The following is a 26,037-nucleotide window of genomic DNA, read 5'->3' on the forward strand; positions in this document are numbered from 1 at the left end:
TTGCAATTCTTGGCGTGAATGTCACTTCACTCTAGAGGTATGCCATGCCGAATTTGAGAGACCTATCTTGGTAATCTGTCACTGACGTGCTTCAAGGCTGGTGGACACAGACCGGAAGATGTTGAGGGTTAACTGAGTGATTGTGGGGACAAATGTGTCCAGCAACTGAAAGATTGTTGTGAGGCGTTTACCAGACATGGCAGGAGGGGTGAAGAGCAGAACGATTACTGGCTTTGTGGAAATGTGTGGCATTGGGTGGAGGGACTGGCTGGACAAACAGAAGCCGGCAGGAGTCTCCTGTCGTGCTTGTTGGCAAGGAAAATATCTATTCTGACTTCATTTTAGTAAGGGCGGTGATGGCTGAGGTGTGGCCAGCTTTGGAACACTGGCCAGGTAGGGAAGGGTCTTAGATACCTCAAGTCAGCCACCGTATCATATATCCAAAAGCAATCGACTTGCAGCTATGGAATGATAAAAGTCGTCTTGTTTAGAGGTCATTATTAGGAAGCTATCAGAAACTGGATAGATCACATGCTGGTCTATCTCAGATCTGCTTGGGGTCGTCGTGGTTTCAATCTTTTGGGCAAAACAAGCCGAAATTCGAGTTTATACACTCAAGAACCTTGGGTGGCTCATATCAAAGTAGAGTAATTCAACCCAAACTTTCTAGACATTGGGAAGTAGGTAATGAAGCAGAAATCCTCAGTGTATTTTACAAGCTTACTCCTATGTGTGTGTGTGTGATTGCTTGAATGCTTCGACAAGCTTGAAACATTGGACCTTTGAATTTGAAGAAAGAAAACATAAGGCTATTTCGGAATCATCAATGACACACCCACCTACACAGGGGCGGCCATCGGCCTCAAGCTCAGCCTATGTTACGGGACATAGCCGCAGCTTTGTCGCCAAAGGCCTAACTGAAATTATGTGCTCTCTCCGTGGGTTGGTGTTAATTCCCCCTGCTCCTTCCATAGAAGTAGCTTTTTGGTTCCTTTCCTTTCCGGAATTCCACCAAAATTCATGAAAGCCTCTTTCATCAACAGCCCATGAAGTCTGAAAGCTTCTTCTTGCTTCCACTACCCTTCACCTGGCATCCAAAGAATTCCTAGCAATCAAGAGTCGGACTCGGCTATCGAGATGCAAGATGGCTGAAGTGGCGAGCGGCATCGACGGCAAAAGGCGCAACCTGCCTCGAGGCGGAGGCGGCAAGTACAAGTGGTCGTTGCAGCCACACCACGCCATCCAGTGGCAGAAAGACTGGCTCGACCTGGCAGCGAAGCTTTTCAACACCGACGCCGACGACGTGCTCCTCACTCAAGATGAAAAGAACGAGGTTCTCAGCCTCCTCGCCAGGAAAATCACGGATTCCAACATTTCGTATTACAGTCGGGCGGTCAGAGCCTGCAAGATCGTGGACAGCGTCAGCAGAATGTGTTCCGGAAAGGGGACCTGCTCCGGGGTCAACTTGTTTACAGCGCTGCTCAGGTACAGTCTCATGCCACCGTCCGCCTGGCTCGGCGTGCGAGACATCCGTCAGGGCTTGGCGGCTCTCCAGTTTCTCGAGCGCTGTTCCAATGGAAAGGATACGTACACTGCGGAGAAGGTGAGGGAAGTCATGAACATGGAGCCAGTCGTTGCAGCTGAGCCCCAGCAGCGAGATGATGATCTGGGACTCCTCTTGCCTCCGTTGAGGAGAGCGAGCACGTTTGAGAACCCGGCTCCTCCGTCCACGGCGACCGAGTCCTCCATGATGGGAGTACGGCCGTGGACTCGGGCCATGACCACGTTTTTCTCACCACCGAAGCCTGCAACGGAGTTGAACGCAGCCTTGAAGCCGGCCGGACAGAACGAGACGACGCCTTCCAAGCAAGTGTCGAAACCCAGAAAGATAAAGACACCTCAAAAGGGAAAGGAAAGTCCCGCGGCCAAGAGCGCCTCAGCGAAGGCCAAAGGAAAGAAAATAGCCCAGGTTAGCGACGAGGTCGGCTCCCCTACCAGCGGTACTCTTCGCACCCAGCGGAAGCGACGTACCGCTCCCGCAGACAAATCCATCACGGATGCCCATCTCGCAAGCATGTTCAAGGCGACCGAGGTCCTCGGCAAGGTGGCTCAGTACGAAGAGGAATGCGTCCGTGAGATCGCACTCTCGACCTTTGTCGCCGATCTCCAGAAGGCGCGCTGGGACGACCTCGAGAAGTCAGTCAAGCAGCTGATCAAGGACACCGAATACGAGTCCCGAGCGTTCCTCGCCGGCGTGATCGTCAGCAGGACGTATGAGCGGATCAACAAGGCCCTCAACCTGGAACCTGCCCCGAACACCGCCCACGACAAGAAGTTCAAGTCGAGCAAGGTCCTCATAAAGAAGCCGAAGCCGAGCCGGACCAGCCCTGTCAAAGCAGCGCCAGGTGGCCGCACAACGAAAATTCTTTTCAAAAGCGGTTAGAAGCACGAAAAAATGCCACGGGGGTATAATTACAAGTCGTGGTGGGTGAGCAGGCTTTGGTGTGGAGGACACATATGCTCTTGGCCCCTGTACAAAGGACGGGAAACTTGCGCCGCCGTCACATTGGCGGGCTACCGAAATACAATTGCAGGATATGTACGGATAGGTGGATGCCACTGTTTGCTTTGAATACTTGGTCAGACTAGGATCAAGACGCAAGTGGTGACTTTGCACCCTTCGCCAAGGAAACTTGCTGAAAACGAAGGCCAGAGAGGCTGCAACACCGGTATTGGAGGGGAATTAAGACAGCAGTTCATGGCTGAAATGGTTCGAGAGCCACCTGTAGCTTACTTTAGGTGAAATGGAACCTATTTGTATTTCTTGCAGTGACAGTAATCTTGTTTGATGGCCCTGGAACATCGTCTTGTTGATGGCACCAAACTCACCCAGGTTGATTAAGAGCTTTGGCGAGAGATCTTCGACTAAAGCAAAAGCAGCACCAGGTCATACTGCGTGGATACTCGAGAAGAGAAATATGGACATCTCAAATTGCCATATCAAGAAAGAGGCCTTGCCCTGAATGAAAGGCCATTCAACGGTCACCTCCGAGAACATGGCTGATGCGACATACCTCGGGCCAGCGGCCAAAAGAGCTCCTACCTGGCGCACAATGGCTTTTAGCGAGACACAAAAGTTACTTGACAATTACCTATGTAGGTAGGTAGGTACCTCACTTACCTATTTACCTAGTTACCTAAGGTAGTGTAAGGTAAGGTAAGGTAAGGTACCACCCAGCTAGGCAGTAAAAGAAGAGCAGGTAGGAAATGAAGGCAACAGTGGCAGTGACAGTGGCATCGTACTTGGAGCAGGGCCATCACTTCATGCCGACTGCCCACTGCTCTCACCCGTTGACGGTTGCAACTATGTACACCACATGCTGACTCGGGCCAAGTCGGTGTTGCCTGGTTTGCCTTCTTCACAACCTTTGGCCGGTAGGCCCTATCGAGTCCCTTCTTCAGACCAACATGCAGATCTGTGTGTCGAACGCGATCTTTCCTTTTGAAAGTCGTCATGCCAAGATCCCCCCTTTTGAATCACCGGCAAGCGCAGTCGTCTTCTTGACCACGTCCATCCTCTTTCCCCCGAGCGGGGCCCTCCGTCTTTTGCACCCAAGCTGGCTAAGCATGACATACACGCTGTTTTCCGCCCGCCCGTCCATCAAAATCCAATTTTCTTCTTTCAACCCATGTCGCCATTTATGCTGAGAATTACTCTCCAGAATCGCCAACGGTTCGGTTCTCTACTCCGCCTTCTATTCTGTAAGTTGACGCACGCACCTCACAATCGTTCCGAAGCAACATCGTCCATTACTCACATTCGACACCAGTTGCCCAACCAGTAACAAGTAGATTGCATCTCAGAGAATATTCGCTACGATGCCAGAACCCCCTCAAGTAGCGCTTGAGCCGCTTCCCAAAACTTCAACAGCTTTACTGGCCATGGCAGATCGTTTCAAGTGTCCCGCTTTGCCCCGCTACTTCCTATGTTTTGATGCCTACATCCGTCAAGGAACATGGTGCGCACATGCCACACTTCTCTTCAACATCGACACCGAGGACATTCTCATGACGGAAGCCGAGAAGCATCAAAGCTTGGCTTGGCTTTCGGAGAAGCTCACCATGACCGAGAGGATGAGGGGACCGTCAAGAAACAAGGTCGTGAGGGCAGTGCAAGAGATGATCGACGGCACCAACAAAAACATTGACCACGCGATGATATACACGGCCCTCTTGCGGTATCGTTCGGATCCCCCTCTCATGTGGAGCAAGAGGCCAATCATTGCAAGCCACCTACAACCATTGCGGTTTCTCTTCAAGTGCATGTCTCGCAAGGAGACGTACACGGCGGACAGGATGAGGGCGGAGATGAGCAACGTCGATCGCGCCCTCACCGTGAAGAGCCTAGCGCTTGACGGAGCCCGAGACGGAGCAACTCAGACCGAAGCAATGGGAGCGAAGAATGGGGGATCAGGGGATGAGTTGCGTAGGGACGATGACTTTATCTACCTGGAGTATTTTGACGATTTCAAGTAGCAACTGGATGATGGATCATGGTGAAAAAAGGGTGCTTCCATAAGGGCTGTCGGTGAAGTGTGTATATCTAGATACCTTCGCGTGAGGGCATCAGGCTAGCCAGCGATTAAGACCAGACAGAATCATTATCGACGGCTACCCTCAAGTCGTAGCTAGCAGGTCTTTACAGCAGGGGTGGCTCGAGGCCTTGTTCTCTTTACAACGACGTTGAAAGTGGCTGTGTAATGCATGAGGAGAGCTCAGTGGTGTCACTTAGAAGTTTGCAGTCAGTGTGGTATGTCGTGAAATGCTGCATGTACGTATGGAAAATCACGGTTTGAAAGTGGCTTGATTTACGTAGGTGTGATGAGCACCACACGTCTAGGAATAAGAGAATGAATAGTGGTTGATCTTTCTAAGATCAATTCTACGCGAGGGTTCGGGTTGAAATAGCAGGCCTGCTTCACGACACTACGTGTTGCGAAGGGTAGCAGGCCGGAGCGGCCCTTCGGTCCCGGCGAATGGCTTCAGTTGCGTGGGGCTGTCACGCCGGAACATCATGACTCCTAACCTTCCATTCCTCGGCCGATCTCCCTCTTCCGTTGTTTTGCCTGAAAGGACTTGACTGTTAGCCAGGTTACGGCCAGCCCTACCATCAGGCCCAGGCTACCAAATGGAATGTTTTCATGTGTTGTTGCTGCAAAGTATCGTTCAACGCTATGATGTCACAGAGCCCTGAAGGGCATGAACGCGCAGGGCTGGCTATCGGCCTAATGTACCAGCCTGGTGTCGCCAACCTTCCACCAGCCGGCAGTGGATTACAACTGCTGTGACCGATGAGAATTTTAAATCGCTAATTGGTGGAGTGCGCTGTACGTACCCCGCAGCAGATCCCGTGACCGCGCGACTTGACCATTGACGCGTCCCTGGCCTTAACGGCACTTTCATACCCCTCTGTGGCGATTCTCCGCCGAGTCGTGACGCCCTCGACGAGGGTCCTCCGTCGCTCCCTGTCCACCAAGGAACCACCGACATGCATCCCGATTTGCATCACAATGGCAACCTCGCTCTCGCTTGACTCTGAAGACGAATACGGCTACGATCTTTCTCCCGAAGACGAGACTCTGCTGGGCCGGCTCATCACCGACGTCGCTGCCCCCACTTCCTCATCGTCGCAGAACCACGTCGCCACGCCCACCACCTCAGACCTAGGCATCGACACCGTCGCCGAAGAGGAGTCTCGACTTAACGACATCCCTACCGATGCGCTGTCTTACCAGTCGTCCGGGTTGGCCAAGGGACCCCTGCGGCTTGGTCGCCGTCGCGGCCAGAACCCCACAGGTGCCCCCCCGTCGTCACCTGGCGATGCCGTCGTCTGCTACCCGGATCGTGAGTTTTCAGCTGATATCTGGGCTGTTTTGGTCGAAAACTGACTGACTTGTAAGCGTCTAGTGAGCAAGGCCCTTGCCAGCAATGACCGCCTTCCTTCACCACCCCAACAGGCAGCAGAGTGGGCCGCTCCCGAGGTTCAGACAGCCAACGACACGCGATCGCCGCTTGTGCGTTTTCGCTCCTTTCCTCGAAAGCCTTTGACGGTCACCGACTTGACTTCCAGTGCCTGGTGTGAGCTACAGTACTTCTACACGCTTACCCGGTTGCCGCACGGCCGGAAGACACGGACAGCAGCCATGAAGCAGGGAACTAAGGTGCACCAGGACCTTGAGGACCAAGTGCATACCATCGTCCGCGTCGAGATCGCGAGCAAGGAAGACGGCTTCGGCTTGCGGATATGGAATCTGATACAAGGATTGCGGACGTTGCGAGACACGGGCATGACCCGCGAGCTCGAGGTCTGGGGCTTTGTCGACGGGAACCTCGTCAACGGCGTCATTGACGGCCTGAGCTTCGAGAATCCTGACCCGGAGTTCACGGAGCAGCTGAGCCAGGGGACAGAACCCCAGCGCCAGTCAAGCATCACGGCCTACTTCCCTTCAAACAAGCCGGCGAACGTGCCCCAGGTATACTTGACGGACGTGAAAACGCGGGGTTCGATGAAGGCACCGAACAGCCCGGCGCTGCTGCGGCCTGCAAAAGTCCAGCTCTTTCTTTACCAGCGGTTCTTGTCGGAAATGGCGGCGGACAAGCTGGACTACCTCCGCATTTTCCGCCGGTACGGGCTTGACCCCGACGCGCCTTTCTCGGACTCTTTCATTGCCCAGATTGGCAGCTTGCACGACGAGCTGTTCGACGTCGACATGTCTCCAGACGGCGACTACATCCCGCCGTCATCAGCCTCGACGAACGGCGAGACCAAATTTTTCGAGGAGTCATCAACCCAGACGCGCGCCTCTACGCCAGACTTTGTCAAGTACAGGACCCTGCGCGAGCTGCTACCGCTCCTGAAAGCTGAATTGAGGGACACGCTTCCACATGGCGCCCACTCTGTCGGGCGTTTGCTTGCCGTCGAGTACAGGTACCGGGGCGACGGCTCGCTTATCGACAGCCTAGTCTTTCCCATGGACGAACGCGCACTAGATCTCTATCTGGGCAGCACGATGGAGTGGTGGCGAGCGGACCGGGAGCCGCGTGGGGTGCAGATCGAGGAGGCGTACAAGTGCCGGATGTGCGAATTCGCTGGCGACTGCACCTGGCGGTCGGCCATGGACGAGGAGAGACTGCAGAGCACGCGGCAGCGGCTTGCAAGTCGCAAGAAGCATGTTGCAAATGGCTAGAGTTCTTGGAATTCCCCTTTTTTGGACTGTATTCTGGGGTTTGTTGCTTGCGAGGCGCATCGGTTACATGAGGAATTCCATACACGTACATCAGGTTAGTCTTTGGGTATGACTTTTCGAGCTACTACAGGCTACAGATAATGTTAACACTGAGCAACGTATCAGAGAGGGGCTGAGTGTCTCGTGGTCATGGGCGTGTCGGGTTTTGGAGCAGCTGGACGGGAAATGTATTCCGGACTCAACCTTCCACCTCTTTCTTCGTGGCGGCTAGCGGGGGAGGAGGGATGAACACTTGTCCGCTTTTCGGCCCGCGTCCCCGAATCCGGCCCCGCGTCCGGGTACACGGCAACGGGCTCATGGTTCCGCCGCATTACTGATATACCCAGGCAGGCAGTCACTGACTTGTGACCTGACCCCTGCGCGTTCCGGTGTTTACCCATTGCGGCCAGTCAAAAGCTCGACGGGGAATTCTTCGCTCCAAAAGTTAAGATCCACCTGCCCGATCTAAGTGGCTGTTTGTGGGGATGTGAAGGCGTGGCTCGGGGCGGAGCTTCCGCATGTGCCTCTGGAGCTTGGCGATGAGGACCACCCCAGCTGGCTTTCGTCTCCCATGGGGGTGTTTGCCCAGTCCCACGACGGAATAGAAATTCCTGGGGACTTGGACACGCTGGGTATGTGTCCTCCGTCCTGGACGGCTAGGGTTTCCACAAAAGGTCCCTCGACCTCGTCTTCAATACACCTCCAAGTTGCTCAACCCTCCCCGGACTACCTCTGAAGTTCTGTCTACCAAACAAACACCCTTCTCAAACCACTGAGAGCCCTCACATCCATAACATGGGCGCTACATCGCAAAAGGACCCCGAGCTCCTTGACCTCGCTCGGACCCTCGAGAACACGCCGTGGTGCGAAAACTACGAGCTCATGGTCTCGGGCATGATGTACAACCCCGTCGACCCCGTTCTTGTCGAGGGCCGCCACCGCGGACGCCGCCTCGCGCGCGAGTTCAACGACCTCGACCACCGCGAGCACACGGTGGACGGAATCAGCGAGAAGAAGACCGAGGTCCTGCAGCGCATGCTCGGGGCCGTCGGCACGGGGACCTATATCGAGGCGCCCCTGTTCGTCGACTACGGGTGCAACGTCGTCTTTGGCAAGAACTGCTTCGCCAACTTCAAGTACGTCCACCTCGTCGTCGTGAAATTTCGGGAGCACTTTGTGGACCATCACCGACTGACCTGGCCTCCCCCCCACCCCTCCTACAGCCTGACAATCCTCGACGTGAGTCTCGTCATCATCGGCGACCGCGTCCAGTTCGGGCCCAACGTGAGCATATACTGCGCCGGCCACGACACGAGCGTGCTCTCGCGCATCAAGTTCGTCGAGTACGGCCTCCCCGTGCGCATCGAGGACGACTGTTGGATCGGCGGCGGCACGATCATTCTTCCAGGTGTCACCATCGGCCGGGGCACCACCGTCGGGTCAGGTGCTGTCGTGACCAAGAGCCTGCCGCCGTACTCGGTCGCCGTTGGCAGCCCCGCCCGGGTCATCAAGACGCTGCAGACCGTCGAGGAGGAGCTGGCGGACCCGGCGAATCCGTACCGGGACTTGCCTGGGAACTTGCCCGATAGGGAATGAAAGGGGTGGGACACAAGAGAGGGAAAGTTGAGGTGGATAGAGAGGAGGGCTGGCGTTGACTTGGCTCATTGAAATAAAATCGTGGACACGCACCGTTTCTTAGACGAAATGTTCGAAAGGGCAACTTTTGTTGCCACTTCTCCCAAATGTAGTTCTTCGTCAACCTGTGTCTCCAGTCCCGCCTCTTCTCGACTTCTCCATTGACACCCAAAATCATCCAGCAGCTGATTAATTGTTAACTGCAAGAGCCTAAATAATAAAAACACGACGCAAGTCACCATGAACCCCGCACCCCCAATCTCCCCCGAGCTGTTCACCCAGCATCCCAGCAGACTAGAGCACCACAGACGCCTGGTTGTGGAAGCAGCAATCGAAGACTGCTTCTTCGTCAAGAGCGCCATCGCACGCAAGAGGAAGGCCGAGGAGATCTTCGAGAGCTTCAACCATTCGCACTCTTACAAGCAGGCAGCTGAAAGAGTACATTGAATTATCCTACTAGGCGGAGCACAACCTCCTCAAGCGTACAGGACAGCTCGCTGAGGTCGTTCAAGCCACCGATGAGGCATGATTGGCTTGCGCGCCAGACTTCTCGGGCCGTGGGTGGACGGCATTCAAACAGGACCCTTTTTCTGGTGCTTTGATTGCCATCATCTCTGATTTTGAGAAGACGACGTCGCTCGTCACTGTGTCGTCTGGGGAACTGGCGGTTCTGAGGGTGCGGAGGGAGCTAGGATTGATCAGTCTAGACTGGAGGGGTCTCTTTAGAGTTGGCGTTGAGAGCTTGGAGGAGAAAACTCCAAGGTTGGTCGATAAAGCCGTCACAGCAGCCAAAAGAAAAAAAAGGCGTAGATGTAGTTATAGCTTGAGCAACATAGAGCGATATATATCACAGAGAATGCGTAGTTGTCGAAGATCCGTCTGGTTCTTGTTTGAAGACTAGAAATTCATAGAACATTTCACAAAGCACTGTAAACATCACATCTTCTGCGGTTTCTCGATTCTCGGAGAACACTAGCAGCTAATTCAAGAAACAGTAGGTACGTCGTCCCTTATGCTATCCAGTTGGTTTCTGGCAATTCTCGTTTCTCGGTATTTCTCTTTTGGAACTTCGCTGAAAGCATGCCTCTCTATCGTTTTTCCAACGTCATCCGATGTATACTCACCGGCAAAATCTAGCCCAAATGTATCGCGGTTCTTTAATAGATGTTGACACAGTCTCATTCCGTCGCATCTACATTATCGTGGTTGAAATGCGTATCACCGACATGGAGAGAAGCCAAAGAGACAATGGTTCACGCCCCTGAGGCTCCGGCATTTATGTCTACAAGACCATGCTTTCCGACTGTGGCCACCCTTCTTACTTCGAAGCCTGGATACAAATATGTGGATATTAAAATAATTATATGGCAACTTCATCATGTTCTTCTTGCTGTCGCCTGCATCCTTCCATGCAGAAAGTGGGAGCCACAAGCGTGGAAACAAGACGGTCCTTGGGTTGAAGATGAGAAACATAGGTTGAAAACTGAGGCAAACATAATTTCCCCTCGGAAATGCATCCGCAGCTGCCGCGACACCTCGATAAACTTATGTCAAAAGTAGGTGAGGAATACTCGCCCCGTAATCAATCTCAAACAAACCCGCTCGAGGTCTCACCGCACCAACCATCCCGTACTGGCTTTTGTTGACTCCCCTACGCTCTTGGATACCATCATGATGACCTCGCCCATCCATAGCCAGCACAGCGCAACCGGGATCAAGGCAATCAAGACCCACCACAACTCGACCGTCAGCCTGCGCCTCAGCCAGCGCTGACATCTCGCACTAATCTTTCGACGATGAGAGCACATTGAAGTGCCGTAGACCAGGCATCCAAGGCCAGGCCTCGACTCGCACTCGATGTGTTCTCGCCGTCTCTGCATCAGGAGCCTGGGACAAAAGGTCAGTAAATTCCGACAATGGCTGCCACGAATCAGGCAATTCGTCCCGGGGTGACATACGGCACGCTGCCCCTGCAGAAGCGAAGGTCGCTGCCGAGGTCACATCGTCTGTCGTTGGGGCACTCGAGATGCAGCATGCGCCGCTCCATGAGCCACTCGACCTTGAGTCGCACGCCGGTGTCGACGAGGTAGTAGAAGTAGCTGCTTGTGTGCTTCAACGAAAGCGCATCCGGATAGATGAGCTGCTTTGAGATGAGGAGATGGATTTCTGCGGGTAGATCCGTGAAGTCGATGCGTTTTCGGTTGTCGTCGGAGGCTTCGCTCTCGGCTGGCCGGACCCGCGATTCCGTCATCGGGCCCGGAGTGGGTCGTTTACGGGCGCGGACAGGCTCCATCGTGAGAAGGGGGGGGTGGGTTAGGAGGGTGCAAAAGGTGTGTAACGAAGGGAACAATGACACAAGTACTGAGTGATTGATCCTTTGCTTTGGCTCGGGAAGAAGAAAGAAACGCTCCGGGCGAACGGTACTGCGAATGCGCAGGAGCAAGATATAGGCCGGGGAATGCTGCTGCCTCGCGAGGGGGGCCCCGTCGTCGCGTGGCTTGTTCCTAGCGTGTCAGATACGAAGTTTCAGTGCCGGTCCGCCGCCAGGAACCACATGACCAGCAGTAACGCCGGCCGCGGTTGTCAGCCCCGACAGTTAGTTGCCTAGTGTGGCTGGTTTCAGGAACCGCTTTTGCCGAATCCAGGGCGCTTAACTAATTAGACGTGGCCGACTTCTTCGAATAGGCAGCATTCCTGCCTTCGGCTGCCTCCTGCCGCGTGCGCCGATTTGGTCACCGGGGTGACCCAAGCCTGGGTTCCCAGCAGGGCTGAGTGAGTGTCAAGCATGAATGCTTTTCTATTCAATTCAGGGCTATCGTGCCAATACTTGGTTGGCTCTGGGCTGATAGCTTTCGTCGCAGTGCTGGTCAAAGTGTATTGAGCTCCCCGCGCGCGCGCGGGTAAATGACATTCAGTCAAGTGCACAGGTGGCACCGGCTGGCTGTGGTTTCCGCCCCACAACAAGCATTGCCAGACTTGACTGCAGCTACTCGTACTTGCTTGGGTCCTGAGAGATACGAAAGGAATGATTATTTCGATCGTTTCGCCTGTCCAAGTTCAAATCTCTTTTATCTATTATCGGTGTTTGTTTAAACTCGGGCGTCTTTAGCCAATTGGGGGTCTTGCCCTGCTTCGCAAGGTAAATCTTTGTCTAATCACAGACTTCATGACTAATCGGCTTGAAAGCAAACATGATGAGGGTATTCACTTACTTGGAAAAAAGGGACAGGGATTTCCTTTTTAAGATCAAATGCAGTATTCATGTATCATAAGACAACAAGCTGAAACCGGGACGGAGAGAAGACTCGTCCCATAACGAATTCTCAGAAGGCATCGATGTTATTGAATACATCACGAAGACGAGGACATGTTCAATTTGACTGCTTTACCACGGTCTGCTGCGTACTGAGGTATGTTTCAGTAACACTTCGAGCAGATTAGTCCAACACCCCTCGTGTGCCGCGTGCGCCATCTCAAATCATGCCAGTCAACCATGCTGGCACGAGGAACCATCTAGAAATAGCGCCTAGAGGCAATTCGAACTCGGTTTCCAAGCCATGAGGTCTGACAGGGACCCAGGAACTCCGCTCTCTGGATCGAAACCATCCTAGCTAGGTATCACGAACGCCGAAACCATACGCATGCTAGTCATAGAGATACCTGTTGACGGAACGACCTGACATAACCCCTTTTCGAAAGCAAGGCTTTCAAGCAAGGCTTTCGGTCGGGCAGAATGACAGTTGGTGTTTGAAAACGCTGCTAAGGCAATTCAGGTCAGAGGTTGTAATCTGGAAGCATCAACATGCACTGGGTTGAGATCCAGTAAATGCTTTCCAACCCATAGCTTTACGTTAAACCGAACATTGAAGCTCGATGTGCTAGTCATATGGGATATGCACTGAGAGGCACCTTGAGTCCTGTCAGACGAAGAACGAGGACACGCTCTCACTAGCTTCGCTTCGTCACATCAGATAGGTTACCAAACAGGGGGGAGCTGGCATCTTTGCTCGTAATTTGGCCTTTCACTTCTTGCTTCTGTGAACTGTTCCAGAACCCGAGTCTGAAATCAGTGGAAAGGTGTTTTTGATGTGCTAGGTTGCCTCGAATCTGACCCACAACAACAGAGCTTTTCAGTCGCCTAGTCCCCAACGCGGAACCATATATGATATTGTCCTGATACATCGACCAAAAACCACAGCGGTAAGACTGATTATGGACCGATTCGCCCAGAATTCCAGCGCTAATTTTTAGCTATCGTTACTCCGAACACAACTCGCCATGGATTCGCCGACGATAAGATGCAAGTTGCTGCGACAAACGAATGGTTGTCAGTAGCTCTTTGTTATTTTTCCTGGCGCCGAGGACTCCGGGCACTGAATTCCAGTTGGACAAGGCCAAGTGTGCGCCATCGCGATCCCATATCGCGTTATCAGCACGCAGGCCAAAACCTCCCAACAAAACAAAAAGTTTTCGGCGGAATGTTGCATACCCCAGACAAACTGGACGCTGTTGTTCATCTCATCCGGTCGGGGATGAACATTCAATTCAGCCACTTGAGATGACACAATAAGTCATCACCAGCACGTTGTTAGAACGACCTGCTTTCAATTCGTAGTCAATGTCGTAGAAGAGTGCGAGGTTGGCTGCAGGGTTCGAGGTAGCGGAAAGAGCGGCCGAAGGAATTATCCAACACATGGTGGAACATCGACATTTTTCTTCTTATTCCGTCATCCCTAGGCTGGCTTGGATCATCGTCTAGTCGACTCAGTCAATTTACGTTACCACGAGCTGGCGACGTAGAGGTCAGCCAAACACATCATACGAAGCAAGACACGTGATGAAGAGCAGAATGGAATTGCTGGGGTATTCGGCATCATGGTTGACGTCTGAATCAGTCCAACAGGGGGGGGCCAGAGTCGCTTCTCGATCAAATTAGCAAGGCGGCATGCCGATGCTTCTTGGTGAGATAAGCCCACGAGGTGACCACATGCTTACTGGAACGTGGGTTGCCGAAGACTGGAGATTAGTTCAGGGTCCAACTCCGGCATGTCACCGCCGTTTCTGGACCTCGGTACAGCATGTAGCTGTTTTTCAGAGGGTGTCTCCCTTCAGCTTGAACCAACAGGCATGCGAAGAACCTGCAACCGTCCAATATGTGTGAACATGCGGTGATGAGCCGGCCAGAAGGGTAGACCTCGACTCATTTCAGCTGAGCCGTTCAACGCCACAAAAACGCGGTTGACACATCCAGAAATGTTTTCGTCAATCGCTGGGTTGGGGGGTGGAACTACAGGTGGAACCGAATCAAATATTGAGCTGCGGAGAGCGAGGGCTAGTCTGCGGCTGACGAGCGCCCGAGACATCCCATGACACGTGTTTAGCGTCGGCAGCTAGGCGGGAGCACCCTTCGGCACGAGCCTACTAGTCTCCAGATAACAGCATCTGCCACGAGACTCAGTGCTTTTCCACTGTTCAGACTACGTTGACCTCTCACCAATGGCGTTTTCATAAGGCATGGATGTCTGATTGCTGTGGGGGTTGTCCCTAGGGGCAGCCGAAAAGTGTAAGTCGTATGGAATTGTAATGTGACACGTTCTTGGCACATTGCTTGTCTGCATTGCTGAACAATCAGCTGTCCGCTTCCAGAACTTAGGACCGTAGGGAACATCACCATCACTCACGGGCACTGAGGCTCTCACAAACGTTAGAACTCCTATCTGTCTTCTGATTCCCATGTTAAGTCGAATATAAAAAGGACACCCGAACCCAACGAAAATGTGCTGTCTTCTCCTCGTCACACCTCATCATACTTCCCTGCCGCACTTCCCTCAATAACACAACATCGACCAAAAGTCGTACATTTTCTCTTCCATATTGACCTGAGCCTTGTCTGTATTCATCATGTCGTCCCAGCAGCAGCCTCGCCCTCTCTCTCACCTTTCGCCTGTTCCGGCTGACAAACTCTTTGCCCTGTACGACAATAAGAAGAAGACACTGAGCCTAAGTGCAGACGGCAAGGCTGTTCACATCACCACGGACATTCACTTCAAGCGACTTCCCTTCCTTGGAGGTCTCCTTTTCGAACTCCAGGGATGGGTTGGTCCAGTTACCCAGGGCGACCAGCCGTACTCCGTCACAGACTCTTTTGATGTCGACCTGCCTAGCCCTGCTCTCCCTTCGGGCAACGTTGTTGTCAGAACCGCCAACAACAAGCGATGGGTTGTCGAGATTGAGGGCCTCGGTTTGAAGAAGACTCAGCCTTCATCCAAGGATGCTGTCGACCTGCAAGTCCCCGAGACTCGGCTTGTCCCTCCCCCGGAGCCCATCATCACCGGCCTCGGTCAGACTTTCACCATCAAGCAAGCCGACAAGTTCACCGGCGAGGGTGGCAGCGTGAACATCTCCTTCAACGACGACTTCGTCTCTCTGAAAGACGCTGGCATCCAAGAAAACGATAAAATCCAGTGGACTTTCACATCTCACCAGACTGGAAACACTGAAGTGGTCGTGTTCGTGGGCCAGACCAACCCCCCTTTCGAGTATCGCGTTCCGTACCACGTCACCATCGTGCCCTCCAACGAGGCTTCCAACGCCAACCTCAAGGCCTCAGCCCTTTTTTCAGTCGCCGAGGTTCCTGCCAACGGCACCAATGGCAGCACCAACGGAGCTCAGAAGAACGGCGCCGAGGCTGTTGGCCTTCCCTTGTCCTGGGATGGGGTTGTCAACGTCGGCCTCAATCTGATCAAGAAGCAGTACTCCGATGCCGTGCTCTATGTAGTCGACGCCAAGCCTGCCACCACCAAGCCCGTTCTGAACGAGTGGGGTCTCTCCAAGATCCGCATCATCACCCGAATTGGCGGCAACAAGACCGCCATAATTGAATCGACCGGATGGGGACAGTTCGGTCAAATCGAGGTCCTGCCTCACCCCCTCTTGGGAAATTCCTCCATCCCTTGGCCTTTGTCCTTGAACATCCACGAGGCATTTGCAATCCTTCGCAAAGCAGGGTACCAGGAGCCGGTTTACAGTGTTGCGTTGCGTCAGCCTGTGACCGCCACCGCCGACCAGCCGTTCTATATCTTCAACATCGGAAACCAGTCCATTGCCGTCGGCGTCGATGACCGCAAGGTCCAGGACTTCGGTCCTACCGGACAAGAGAACCAGCAGTCTTAAAGGGCTCTTCGGCACAGGGTAAACGTGGATAGGCGAGATAGAACCAGGAAACCCGAGTACCTCTTTTCTTTAGCAGTCTTATTCTCAATCTTGATACGTCAGTGGTTCAACATCCACCGCCTCAAGATATCTTCTAGCAACTTGGTAGTGTTACAATTAATTTACTTTATATGGCCTCACTAGACTCACATAATGAAGAGAGTCCCAGTATGAGAGAGCTGCCTCTCCACCCCCACCCCCCCCTGAGTGCTTAACTGACCTTCTACCACCTTCGGCACATCACCCGGGGTACTGATTTGCAGTGCGTTTTAACAAAATGCCATATATTCCACTGATAAAGGGTCTAAAATCAATCTAGTTTGCTAAGGATTTCATGTGTGACGACTATTGCCAAACTTGCTCCTGGAGTATGCCCTTGCCCACTGTGGCGTGGGCACCGTATTGCCCGTATCCAGTCGCTGAGAGGCCAATGTTCATAAAAAAGAGGGCAGTATGTGAGGGAGTGTGTGAACTCTATCTAAAAGAAGTTCCGGTGTCTCCCGTTTGACGTCAGCCTAGACCTTGAAACCGGAAGGGCCAAGATCGCGAGCTGCATCCATTGTTTTCATTCCCAAGAACATGCGCATCTCCATTCCTCTATTGAGAGGTTCATAAAGAAGTTTCTGCCGGCATGGCACGTCATGTACGATTAGGGAAAAGATTTTGCGTTGCAGTGGCTTCGGACAAGAGAGGTCTCTCTGAACACGTGTCTCTGACCCGAGACTTGCAACCTTTACCGCCCTCTACTACTACGACTCCGATAATTTCACCGACTGTACACTCGCTTTTCGCACCTGGGCCAACATAGAAGACCTTACTCGTAATATCGCATACGGCCAATTCGATCATCGACCATCGAACGCGCCTTTGATCTTCGGTCCGACGGTAAACTTTCCAGGACATTGGCTCTGTCACGTCACTGCCAGAGCTAGCTGAACACTGTTCTCCCAAAACCTACTTCAGCACCAGATATTCCCCTTCAAGTTGGCAGATCCCACGAAACCGGGACAAAGGAAGATTCTGGCGCTGTTCCTTGTCGATCCGGTCTTCCCGACCACAAGCACCTTCAACCTCCCGCCACAACATAAACACTGGTGGATTCATCATGTAGGTTTGAACAGCGGAAAGGGAGTTTTCCCGCTTGAACTCCTGGGGGATGTAGTAGGCAACGTGGAGTGGCCTTGGAGGGCAGTTGGGAGTGACACCGGCCCCTTCTATCAAGAGGGAGCATTGTAGTTAGTACCAGGTGAAGACACATCCTTGGCCAATTTAGTTGTGTACTTCCAGAAGGCTATCTAGACGCTTAAGGCCACCCAAACGAATTAGAGTACGTGTTTCGTAGAGACATTCATGCGACCACCGACACGTTAGCGCTTCATAACCACATTGATCTTCCTTCACTGTCACATACGACCATACCCATTGGAAAACTCGGGATCCCGTCCGCTCTCCCATAGATAAGCCAATGAGGGCCGGATTAGTAGTTGGGTCGGTGACGACCAGCGAATACCTGGTGTTGTATGTTTTTGCTTCTTGTAAAGGAATGTTGATACCGTTTTGCTTCTTGATGGGTAGGCCGGTTTGATACAGACTGCTTTAACTAGGTGGGCGAGCAAGTACAGATCGTGAAGGGCAGCTAGGACGCATTGTCCTGGATCATGGGTTGCAACGGATCCAGCCGCCCTCCTCGACATTCTGCCTCCTTCATTTTCCCCTCGGCTTGAGCCATCTCTTGCGGGTTGAGAAGACTCAGCCAGCATGGAAAGTAGGATCCTAGGCCTGTGACGCGGCCATTGCCCGGAGGACTGGCCAAGCCCATCCGAGCGAGTCGCTCTCTATCCCAGATCGCGAACCCCATGTTTCTATACGGTCGGAAACCAGCATACTTGATGGGCGAGTGTGCGTTCCTCGCCATGCTGTCCACAATCCAAAGTCCATCTGCTGGCAGCACCAAAGAAGACCTCCGGGTGACAGAGTTGGCTGGCATCCTGACCATTGATGGTGGTATGTCCATTTGAGAATGGGTGGGCAATGGCAGGCGGCCAATGGGGCGAGTGGGATCAGGGTCTCCGCAAAACCCCAGGCCCTTCAGGAACTCCATTGCCGTCATGACCTCGTGATAGGCAACCTTGAGGTTACTAGTATCACTGTCGTAAAATGACTCAATGTCAAGTTCCTCTGGAGCCCCGTCCCTATCAACCGGAGACTGTACTAGCGAGGTGCGCGCCGCCATTTTCAGCTCCAAAACGAGTTGGACACGCCAGAAAGCACGAGTGATGCGCTGCTCCTCTATCCAAGAGGGCCGAAAGTCGTCCAGCCACTCGGGTGCAGCGTCCAGCCGGCCGTCTGTCTTCGCTGCCACCAGCTTCGCGAGATAATGGCCGATACAGACTCGGCTCAGGGCGTGTACCTGGCTGGCGACCGCTAGCACGGAACGCATCACGTGCAACGAGGGTTTTGCCGTGGTGTCCATGGTCGAAATGCTGTAGCCCAGGTCCAGGCTCTGGCCAAGCACAATACCGGCTTCACGATCTCTGATCTTGCCAACGAGCTGGTCCAGAGGCGTGCTCCGGAATGCGCCGGCGCGGAGGGAGACTATGCATCGTACGGCATCCTGAGTCTGTGATGGTGTGATGCCGTCGGTGACGGAAGGCCAAAAAATGTCGTCACTGTATTGGTTGAAGACCCGGCTCGCAACGGGCGACGAGATGAGCAGGTTCCAGAGACAATGAACGTCGCCGATTTGGGTGAGTATCTGGAGCACGACCTCCGTTGGCAGGCTCTCCAGGTGGGCGTCTGGCTGCTGCGGCATCGCTTTCGCTGAGGGATCGGTCGTCTCATCTGTCGCAGTGGAAGCAAGCTATGATGATCATGTTCTCCGTGGCAAGCGAGGTGGCATCGTTGTCGGTGGTCGGAGACGGCCCATTCGGACGACTGACCCCGCACTTTCTCCGAGTCGGCGAGGGGGGATCGGAACGTGACCCGGCCTTTGATAAGGCATGGTTCCCCGTCACACGTGTGCCATTTTCGATCCACGTTGGGTCTTAACGTCAATCATTTCAAACAGTCACGAAAGTATATCGAGAGCGACAAGACGACCCCGCCTTCTTGCTCCTTTCTCTGGTCTCGTGACTTGGGAGCTGCAGACATACGACGACCGAGGCCCAGGCATCCTCACGACATGTGGTGTTGGGTGGTAGCAAAAACTCTAAATGAACATGGAAACCGCAATGGGCAAATATTTGATTACTCAACATTTCAAGGATGGTCAGGTTGATGGACGCACTGTGGTTGCAAGCAATAGTTTTACCCTTATGTCAGGTAGGATGTACCTGTTAAGGTGCAGCCACACTTGTCTCCGCGGCAGTACATCCGGTTGACTCACTTACTCAAGCTTTGTTACCAGCCAGTCAAGATTTTGACAAGGTCTAGGCTACTCAGTCTATCCCCGCGGAATACCAGGCCTGGAGTTGAAACTTACCGCATCCCGTAGCAGTTGACACAATGAGGAAATGTCTAAACCGTCCTATCGCTGGAGGGCAACGGTTGCGGCTCCCACCTGCCCAAGGTTTCTCATTTCGTCCAACAACACAAGGTTGGCGTCGATTGCCAAGTCCATCTCAATAGACGAGTCGCAAAAGTTTCCCCAATTTTGAAGAGTAAAAACACGCCTGCCAGCATGTGCGTAGCCGCGAGTCTATGTGCAGCATCCCGATTGTTTGGGGCCATCGGCTGGAAGCAGGGCTAAGATCGAACCATGCGGTCTAAGCGTAAGTTGGTCCGATGGAACCGGATTCGATGTTGGAGAAAGTAAGCTATTTTGGCGTGAACATAGCTCGGCAGTTGCAAAACCTGTTGAACACCTTGGCTTTTCGTTCTCGGTAGTTCGCGAACATCGTCGGGTTGCCCGAATTTCGGAGGCATGGACCGGGGGCAACATCTGGCTCACACTTGTAGCGATCAAGAGCATAGGCCGAGTCGATCTACATTAGGTTGGCAAAGGCATCGTTCTACAGTAACGAGGACCATAAAGTTTCTGACAACATCGCCCATCTTGGCCCAGCCGCCGACATCCTGAAACTCAGTGTTGTCGCCAAAAATGTCCTTGAAGATATCGAAAAACTCGGACATGATGGGTTTGAAGCCAACCACGTGAATGAGGTCGTGAATCTATATCTTTTTTTGACGTGCTAGATAACATGCATGCTGTCCTCACGCTTGGTGTCGCTGCTGTGGAACCTGGCGAAGACGGTGAACTTCGTGAACCATAATCGCGTCCACTGGGGTCGTAGTCGCCCAGGTAGTGCTCCTCACAGTATGTGCCATCACATTCTACCCCAATGAACGAGTGATGGGTATTGTTCTGGCATGGGTCAGGATGGATTGGCCTCTGAGAAGGGTTATTTCAGGGTCTAGTGAGCGTTGGAAGCATGGTAAGCGTCTGACCCAGAAACCAATCTTAGCGCAGCAAGCATCTAGGTCATCCCCTGTACTTGGTGATGTCGTTTCAATGACTCAATTTCGAAACATCCCTAATTAGGCTATATACCTGGCTCAATAATCACATTTATTCCCGCGACTTCATTATAGACAATGTTAGCAGTAGTAATCTATGGTTCAGTGTGAGATTTATTCTTGAGGCTCCTGGGATGGAATTAGCTGGCAGCTATTGTTTGTTCCTCGACGAGCTTGATCCTGGGAGACGGGTAAGCAGAATACTGTCATTGAGATGATTCTTTCGGCTGTGTGCAGTAAGAATTGAACTAGTCAAAAATAGTAACATCGCAGGTGTCGGTTGTAAAGATGTCAATCAAATTAGCCAGGTCGACCGAGACATCAACTTTATTCAGCAAATTTATCAACTGATAGCAGGGCCGGCTAAAGTTGTCAAAGAGTAGTCAATATAGTTCAAGGCTGAAGAAAGACTACCGAGTAGGTCGAATCGGGCAACCGACTTCCCAGGACACAAACTTTAGCCTTTCAACACGGCAGGCATAAATAAAGTCATTGGCCTATCGGCGTTGTCGGCTTTTCGGCTATGGACAAATTGGCGCAGTAAGAGACCAATGATATGACCATCGTCGGAAGCTTATGAGTCAGTAGGCACTCACTTCATGATGAGACCAAAATAGGTTTACGTGTCTTTGCAGGGTTCTTTAAACAAGGCTATTGACTGACATGAATGTGTAAGTTACCTTGTGCTAACATACCTTAGTATCAGCCCACGCGGCCACAACGGTAAAGACGTTGATGTGGACCAGCTTCGCCGAAGCTGCGTTCAAATCCGATGGGTCTTCCTTGCATGCAGGATTAACCAAGACGAAAAAAAGTTTAACGAGCAAAAGTTTAGCTCCAATTCGTTTCCCCAAGGCGAGGTGGCTTCTGCGGTTGGAAGACGAGTACGAATTGGAAAATTAAGGGAGCACGGCCCATGACAACGAGTCCGTCGGCGCTTATCCTCTACGCGAAGTCAGCATCGGCCTGTCCGACGCGAGTAGCACACTACCATATGATAGAAACTTTCTTAATGAGTACGGAATGATAAGCACAAGAGGTAAGCCTAGGTGCACAGACTAAAGGCTGCGGGAAACTCAATACGTGGTCATTGTGATTGCTCGATAGATCGATCTATCAAATCGACTATTCCAACGGCCGCAATGGTATTTTGCGGCCGCGAAAACAACCTGTTTGGCTCATGTCTTCCTGCATTCTGTCATTTAAGGGCCTGGCTCAAGGTGTGTCTATTGCTTAGCATTAGATGTATCAAGTCTTTTCTTTAGTTTCATTTTTAGTGCGTAGTATAATGTGTTGGCTAGGATAAAATAGCTCAAATCGAGGGTCTCTGAATATTAGTAGGGACGGAGCAATGACTTCACGCGGTTCGATAATAATCATGATACATTTACACCTAGGTCTGACGTGATTCCGCAGCCCAAGCACTTACTAGTCTTGTGCTTGCAGCCTAAAATAGCACTGGAGACTTCGGTGAAGCCCGACAGACACTGAATGAACCGGCATTTGTGTGAAATATTGGATGAGATTAAATAGCCACTTAATGTTCCGGATTTCTGATTGGGGCAACAGACTTTTGCGGTATGCGAGTACGAGCACCTCAGAAGCTCTGCTTCCATCGACGAGACACAGCATAGTAAGAGGAACACCGCCGGTTTGTTGTAACAATTACCCCAGGATTGCTTTGTTGCACGCAAGGTGGTGCACGTGCTCGTCTGTAGCGAAGAGTCCGGGCATCTCGGACTCGGCTGAACGCGAGACATGCGAAAAGTCCGACAACATTGAATCCGTAGACCCATCATTGCGCTCAAGATGATGGGAAACCACTCTTTTTTAAGGAGAACTTCACGACCAAATGTTACCCCGAAACATACCTATTTAATTCCCACCTAGCTTGGTTTTGCAATCTCAAGTTTGCTCGTTGTTGTGTTGTTCGCGAGAGAAGCTGTAAGCTCCAGACATCATGGTCAGCTGTCAAACACTACACGTTCATTGGCCCCCTTCGATGACAGTGACTCTTCCGGAGTGGGGCCGACACGGACGGGGTTGACGCGACCCTGGACGCTGGAGAAACAAATGCCGCCGCCGGACAAGGCTCTGACTTTCGACTCTACCACTACACGCCACCATCTTCAGCACTTTTGCCTTTGCCATCTTGATCTGATTCATGTTTGGCGCATATACCATGCCGGAACTTTCCACTTCGCAGCCTTCGTCATCTGTGACCGCTGTTAGTTGCCCCCCCCCCCCCCCCCCCCCCCTGATCAGTCCCAAACAGGGCAGTCCCCGCGGTCAGCCCCTTTGCTCCCGCCAGTACTAACATCTGCTCAGTTCAGACGACAGATTATTGCGGACGAACGTAGTAGCACTACGACACCACGGCCATCGGTGGCTTCGTCATTCAAACGATTATGGTACTCGCCGGCCTGGCACTCTATGCTGCCTCGATTTGCACGATACTCGGCCGCCTGATCTAAAGCCTACAAGCCGATCACCTCTATCCTCCGAATTCTATGGGTTAACAAGAGATGTTTCCCGGTTGACACTATTACCTCTACGATGCAAGCTGGGGTGGGATCCAAGCCGTAGGGTCCTTGGAGCTTACGATATTGGCGAGAAGATCATTATCGTTCGGCGCTTCTAGATCCTCGTGTTTGGGCTTTTTATTGCCACGATAATCCTCTTTCAAAGCCATATCACCCGGGAACCCACCGCCATACCGATCGATACCATGGTTCCTTGACGAAGATATCTCTGGGCCCTCTACTCGACTAGTCTCGTCATCCTTTACGCAGCGTCTTCCGCGTCATCAAACGTCTGCAAAGCAACCGCGGCTATCTTAACTCACGCGAAACTTTTCTCTGCCTCTTCTATACGGTTCCTATGGCGACGATCATGCTGGTGTTCTTGGTCAGGTGTGTAGAAGATCTGGAACAGAAGGCTTCTATTAGCAGCAGAAAACCCCTAGGTCCAGCAACAGTTCTTGCACGGTGGAAAACTATTTCAACGTTAATTATCTGGGGAGAACTACTTGGAAACGAACAACTTTATCCCGGACGTCACAAGCCTAATCCACCAGGGCAGTACCATTACACTACTTGAAAGGCAGTAGGCCAGGCAGGGATTTTAAATGCAAATATCGGTGGTTTCCATTGTTGGGTCTCTAATCCACGATCTATGCTCGTCGTCAAGCAATTCGTACGTCTTCGCATACAGATTGCTAGCCCAAACGTCCAGCCACCACTGGCTACGAAGCTGCCGTAGGAGCATGCAGAAATGCAGGAAAATCACCAAGGCCTTCTGTCTGGACTCCCGCAGAAGTGGCAGAAAGTCGTCGGCAACCATGGCAATCCAAATAAAGACATCAATGATATCTTGCGGCTCCGAGCTCTCGTAGAAGACTCCGTATGATTTGTACAGCTCGTTTATGGCATAGTTGTATATGGCCAACAGCCCATCGTCCCTCTCCGACGCGTTGATATTGGCTTCCAGGTCCCCCAGATGAGTGTGGTGGCACGGGGCCTCTCTGAACTGGAATTGCGCGACCGTCCGGCTGATGATGGGTGCGATCAGTGGATTGTTGTTCGGTTCTCCGACCAAGTATCTTGTCCCGCAGAACAACACGATCCAGTCGGGGCTCTGTTCTGCGGAAGCCACGGACGCGTCGTGCAGGTATTGAGAATTGGCCAGCACTAGTGGTCGACAGGTCAGCTACAACTACATGTGTATTCTGTTCCGGAGCCACTAACCAATGTAAATGGTCAAGACCGAGAAAATGAACAGCGGCGCCTTGTTATCGTCTTGAACATGCTGCATCAAGCTGACGGCCGCCCGCGAGGACATCTCGTGATGGGCCATGGACTTTTCCAGCAGATTGTCTTTCCTTTCCGGGCTCAAGTATGCTATGTGAAGTGCCGATAGGGATAGTATGCTCCGCATGACATAGTCGCACTCAAGCCCCAGCTTTACGACGTTTATGCGCCAAAACTCGCGCAAGAGGGGATTCTCTGACAGAGTCTGGGCGGTGAAGTTACAGTAGTGATGGAGTAGCTCAAGATCGAGAAAGTTCAAGTCGCCGGCGTGTTGTGAGAGAGACAGCATTGGGTCCAATGACGGAGAGGACAAAAAGCCACAGGCAACGCCGTGTTTGATACAGTTCTTGCATGCTGGCCTCTGTTCGTCGCACTAAATGTGAAAGGTTAGCTATGCCGTACGCGGTTCGCCAACGTCTAAATCACCCTCCCACCGGCACGGCACAGCCGGTCCGGGATACAACGGCACTGGCACAAACACTCGTTGTCCCAGGACAGTTTTTACAGCCCACCGGTTGTGGGCATGATTGTATATATACACCCTATAAGCAAAGACCGGCGTGTACATACCTTAATCTTCCTAGATTTGCAGGTCTTACAACCAGTTCGAGTCTTTGGATGGGAACGTCTTGACGGGTTCGACTGCATATTCGTACTCGGTACAGGTTCGAAAGACGCGTCTTTGCGTGTGTGAAAGATCCCGAGAGTCGAGACGTCGTCAGGTCGATGCTCGGATGATCTAGGCCGGCATCTCTGCCGCAGGAAACAACCTCGGTGATGCTGATCGATCTTATCCAGTGGCTCAAGTATACAGGAGCATCAGTTGCATGTACGGTGTACCGTTGAGAGATCGGAAGACGGTTAATGGAGAGGGGGGCACAAACTGCAGCGGTCCCGCGGAGGGCCTTCGTATTTGTCGTCGTATTCGCACTTCTCGGGTGAGGTGATCTAAGGGGCTGGCTAGGCTCGACGAACAGGTGTCATTGGATACGTGGGCGCCACAATAGGCTTGTCCTTGTCTTGGATCGCCCGCTGATTTCTGCTGAGTCAGGAGCTCTCACTGTGACAGAGAGCAAGTTTTCCTCCTGCTTGATGATATTTTGTCGATAGGTTCCCAGTCTATGTAACACGTTGAAGCCCACCCTGTACCGCAGAGCTGGGTTCGAACAGGCGCTATGGGTATTGTACTAGCTTAAAGTAGATCTCAATTCCCGGCAGGCCCTCCTCTCAAACAGACAAAATTCTATTATCAGGCCAACCGCACAATGTTGTCGGTAGTCGCTGTGTAAGCAGCATACGCCATCGTCTAAGCGGCCTGAGATCGGCTTCAACATCCGACCACACCACCTCCCAGCAGGGCCTGTCGCGGCACTGAGTTTTCTCATTCGAAGAGTCTTTTTAGACTTGTAGTTCCCCAGACCTAGGACAGAGTTTTGCTGTCTGATCACGTACAAAAGCTTGGCATTCGCTTATCATTTGTGTGCGTGTGTGTGCGCGTATTGTATGTACCGCTGCCAATGAGTGTACGCTCCCGCTGACGACGGGTTTCAAGTAAGGCGGTGTCGTTGCCAGTACAAGTC

At 52.5% G+C, this 26,037-nt stretch overlaps 12 protein-coding genes across 12 annotated transcripts; 8 read left to right on the forward strand and 4 right to left on the reverse strand.

Moving 5' to 3' along the window:
* Window positions 1-1,144: 1,144 nt before the first annotated feature.
* Window positions 1,145-2,443, forward strand: CH63R_13930 (uncharacterized protein; the record flags this gene model as incomplete). The annotated part of the gene is made up of 1 exon (XM_018308904.1): window positions 1,145-2,443. The coding sequence occupies one exon, from the start codon at window positions 1,145-1,147 to the stop codon at window positions 2,441-2,443; it is 1,299 nt and encodes a 432-aa protein (XP_018151222.1).
* A 1,436-nt stretch (window positions 2,444-3,879) lies between these two features.
* Window positions 3,880-4,536, forward strand: CH63R_13931 (uncharacterized protein; the record flags this gene model as incomplete). The annotated part of the gene is made up of 1 exon (XM_018308905.1): window positions 3,880-4,536. The coding sequence occupies one exon, from the start codon at window positions 3,880-3,882 to the stop codon at window positions 4,534-4,536; it is 657 nt and encodes a 218-aa protein (XP_018151223.1).
* Window positions 4,537-5,570: 1,034 nt separating this feature from the next.
* Window positions 5,571-7,247, forward strand: CH63R_13932 (Defects in morphology protein 1; the record flags this gene model as incomplete). The annotated part of the gene is made up of 2 exons (XM_018308906.1): window positions 5,571-5,904; window positions 5,968-7,247. The coding sequence occupies 2 exons, from the start codon at window positions 5,571-5,573 to the stop codon at window positions 7,245-7,247; spliced, it is 1,614 nt and encodes a 537-aa protein (XP_018151224.1).
* An 834-nt stretch (window positions 7,248-8,081) lies between these two features.
* On the forward strand, window positions 8,082-8,882 carry CH63R_13933 (putative O-acetyltransferase; the record flags this gene model as incomplete). The annotated part of the gene is made up of 1 exon (XM_018308907.1): window positions 8,082-8,882. The coding sequence occupies one exon, from the start codon at window positions 8,082-8,084 to the stop codon at window positions 8,880-8,882; it is 801 nt and encodes a 266-aa protein (XP_018151225.1).
* Window positions 8,883-9,161: 279 nt separating this feature from the next.
* On the forward strand, window positions 9,162-9,368 carry CH63R_13934 (uncharacterized protein; the record flags this gene model as incomplete). Its single annotated transcript, XM_018308908.1, has 1 exon — window positions 9,162-9,368. The coding sequence occupies one exon, from the start codon at window positions 9,162-9,164 to the stop codon at window positions 9,366-9,368; it is 207 nt and encodes a 68-aa protein (XP_018151226.1).
* Window positions 9,369-10,531: 1,163 nt separating this feature from the next.
* On the reverse strand, window positions 10,532-11,214 carry CH63R_13935 (F-box domain-containing protein; the record flags this gene model as incomplete). Its single annotated transcript, XM_018308909.1, has 2 exons — window positions 10,532-10,808; window positions 10,880-11,214. The coding sequence occupies 2 exons, from the start codon at window positions 11,212-11,214 to the stop codon at window positions 10,532-10,534; spliced, it is 612 nt and encodes a 203-aa protein (XP_018151227.1).
* Window positions 11,215-14,822: 3,608 nt separating this feature from the next.
* Window positions 14,823-16,094, forward strand: CH63R_13936 (uncharacterized protein; the record flags this gene model as incomplete). The annotated part of the gene is made up of 1 exon (XM_018308910.1): window positions 14,823-16,094. The coding sequence occupies one exon, from the start codon at window positions 14,823-14,825 to the stop codon at window positions 16,092-16,094; it is 1,272 nt and encodes a 423-aa protein (XP_018151228.1).
* Window positions 16,095-17,769: 1,675 nt separating this feature from the next.
* CH63R_13937 (uncharacterized protein) lies at window positions 17,770-18,945 on the reverse strand (the record flags this gene model as incomplete). Its single annotated transcript, XM_018308911.1, has 1 exon — window positions 17,770-18,945. One exon carries the CDS (start codon window positions 18,943-18,945, stop codon window positions 17,770-17,772), a length of 1,176 nt encoding a protein of 391 aa, XP_018151229.1.
* A 1,003-nt stretch (window positions 18,946-19,948) lies between these two features.
* Window positions 19,949-20,264, reverse strand: CH63R_13938 (Glucanase; the record flags this gene model as incomplete). The annotated part of the gene is made up of 2 exons (XM_018308912.1): window positions 19,949-20,116; window positions 20,148-20,264. 2 exons carry the CDS (start codon window positions 20,262-20,264, stop codon window positions 19,949-19,951), a joined length of 285 nt encoding a protein of 94 aa, XP_018151230.1.
* A 2,457-nt stretch (window positions 20,265-22,721) lies between these two features.
* Window positions 22,722-23,117, forward strand: CH63R_13939 (uncharacterized protein; the record flags this gene model as incomplete). The annotated part of the gene is made up of 2 exons (XM_018308913.1): window positions 22,722-22,875; window positions 22,924-23,117. 2 exons carry the CDS (start codon window positions 22,722-22,724, stop codon window positions 23,115-23,117), a joined length of 348 nt encoding a protein of 115 aa, XP_018151231.1.
* Window positions 23,118-23,204: 87 nt separating this feature from the next.
* Window positions 23,205-23,596, forward strand: CH63R_13940 (Rta1 domain-containing protein; the record flags this gene model as incomplete). The annotated part of the gene is given in 5 exon segments (XM_018308914.1): window positions 23,205-23,230; window positions 23,235-23,274; window positions 23,290-23,379; window positions 23,421-23,560; window positions 23,569-23,596. Coding segments are annotated over 5 exon segments (324 nt in total).
* A 175-nt stretch (window positions 23,597-23,771) lies between these two features.
* CH63R_13941 (C6 zinc finger protein) lies at window positions 23,772-24,746 on the reverse strand (the record flags this gene model as incomplete). Its single annotated transcript, XM_018308915.1, has 2 exons — window positions 23,772-24,337; window positions 24,395-24,746. The coding sequence occupies 2 exons, from the start codon at window positions 24,744-24,746 to the stop codon at window positions 23,772-23,774; spliced, it is 918 nt and encodes a 305-aa protein (XP_018151233.1).
* Between the last annotated feature and the right edge of the window lie 1,291 nt (window positions 24,747-26,037).

The sequence above is a fragment of the Colletotrichum higginsianum genome, chromosome 10 (assembly GCF_001672515.1).
Source record: "Colletotrichum higginsianum IMI 349063 chromosome 10, whole genome shotgun sequence".
Classification (NCBI taxonomy): Eukaryota; Fungi; Ascomycota; class Sordariomycetes; order Glomerellales; family Glomerellaceae; genus Colletotrichum; species Colletotrichum higginsianum.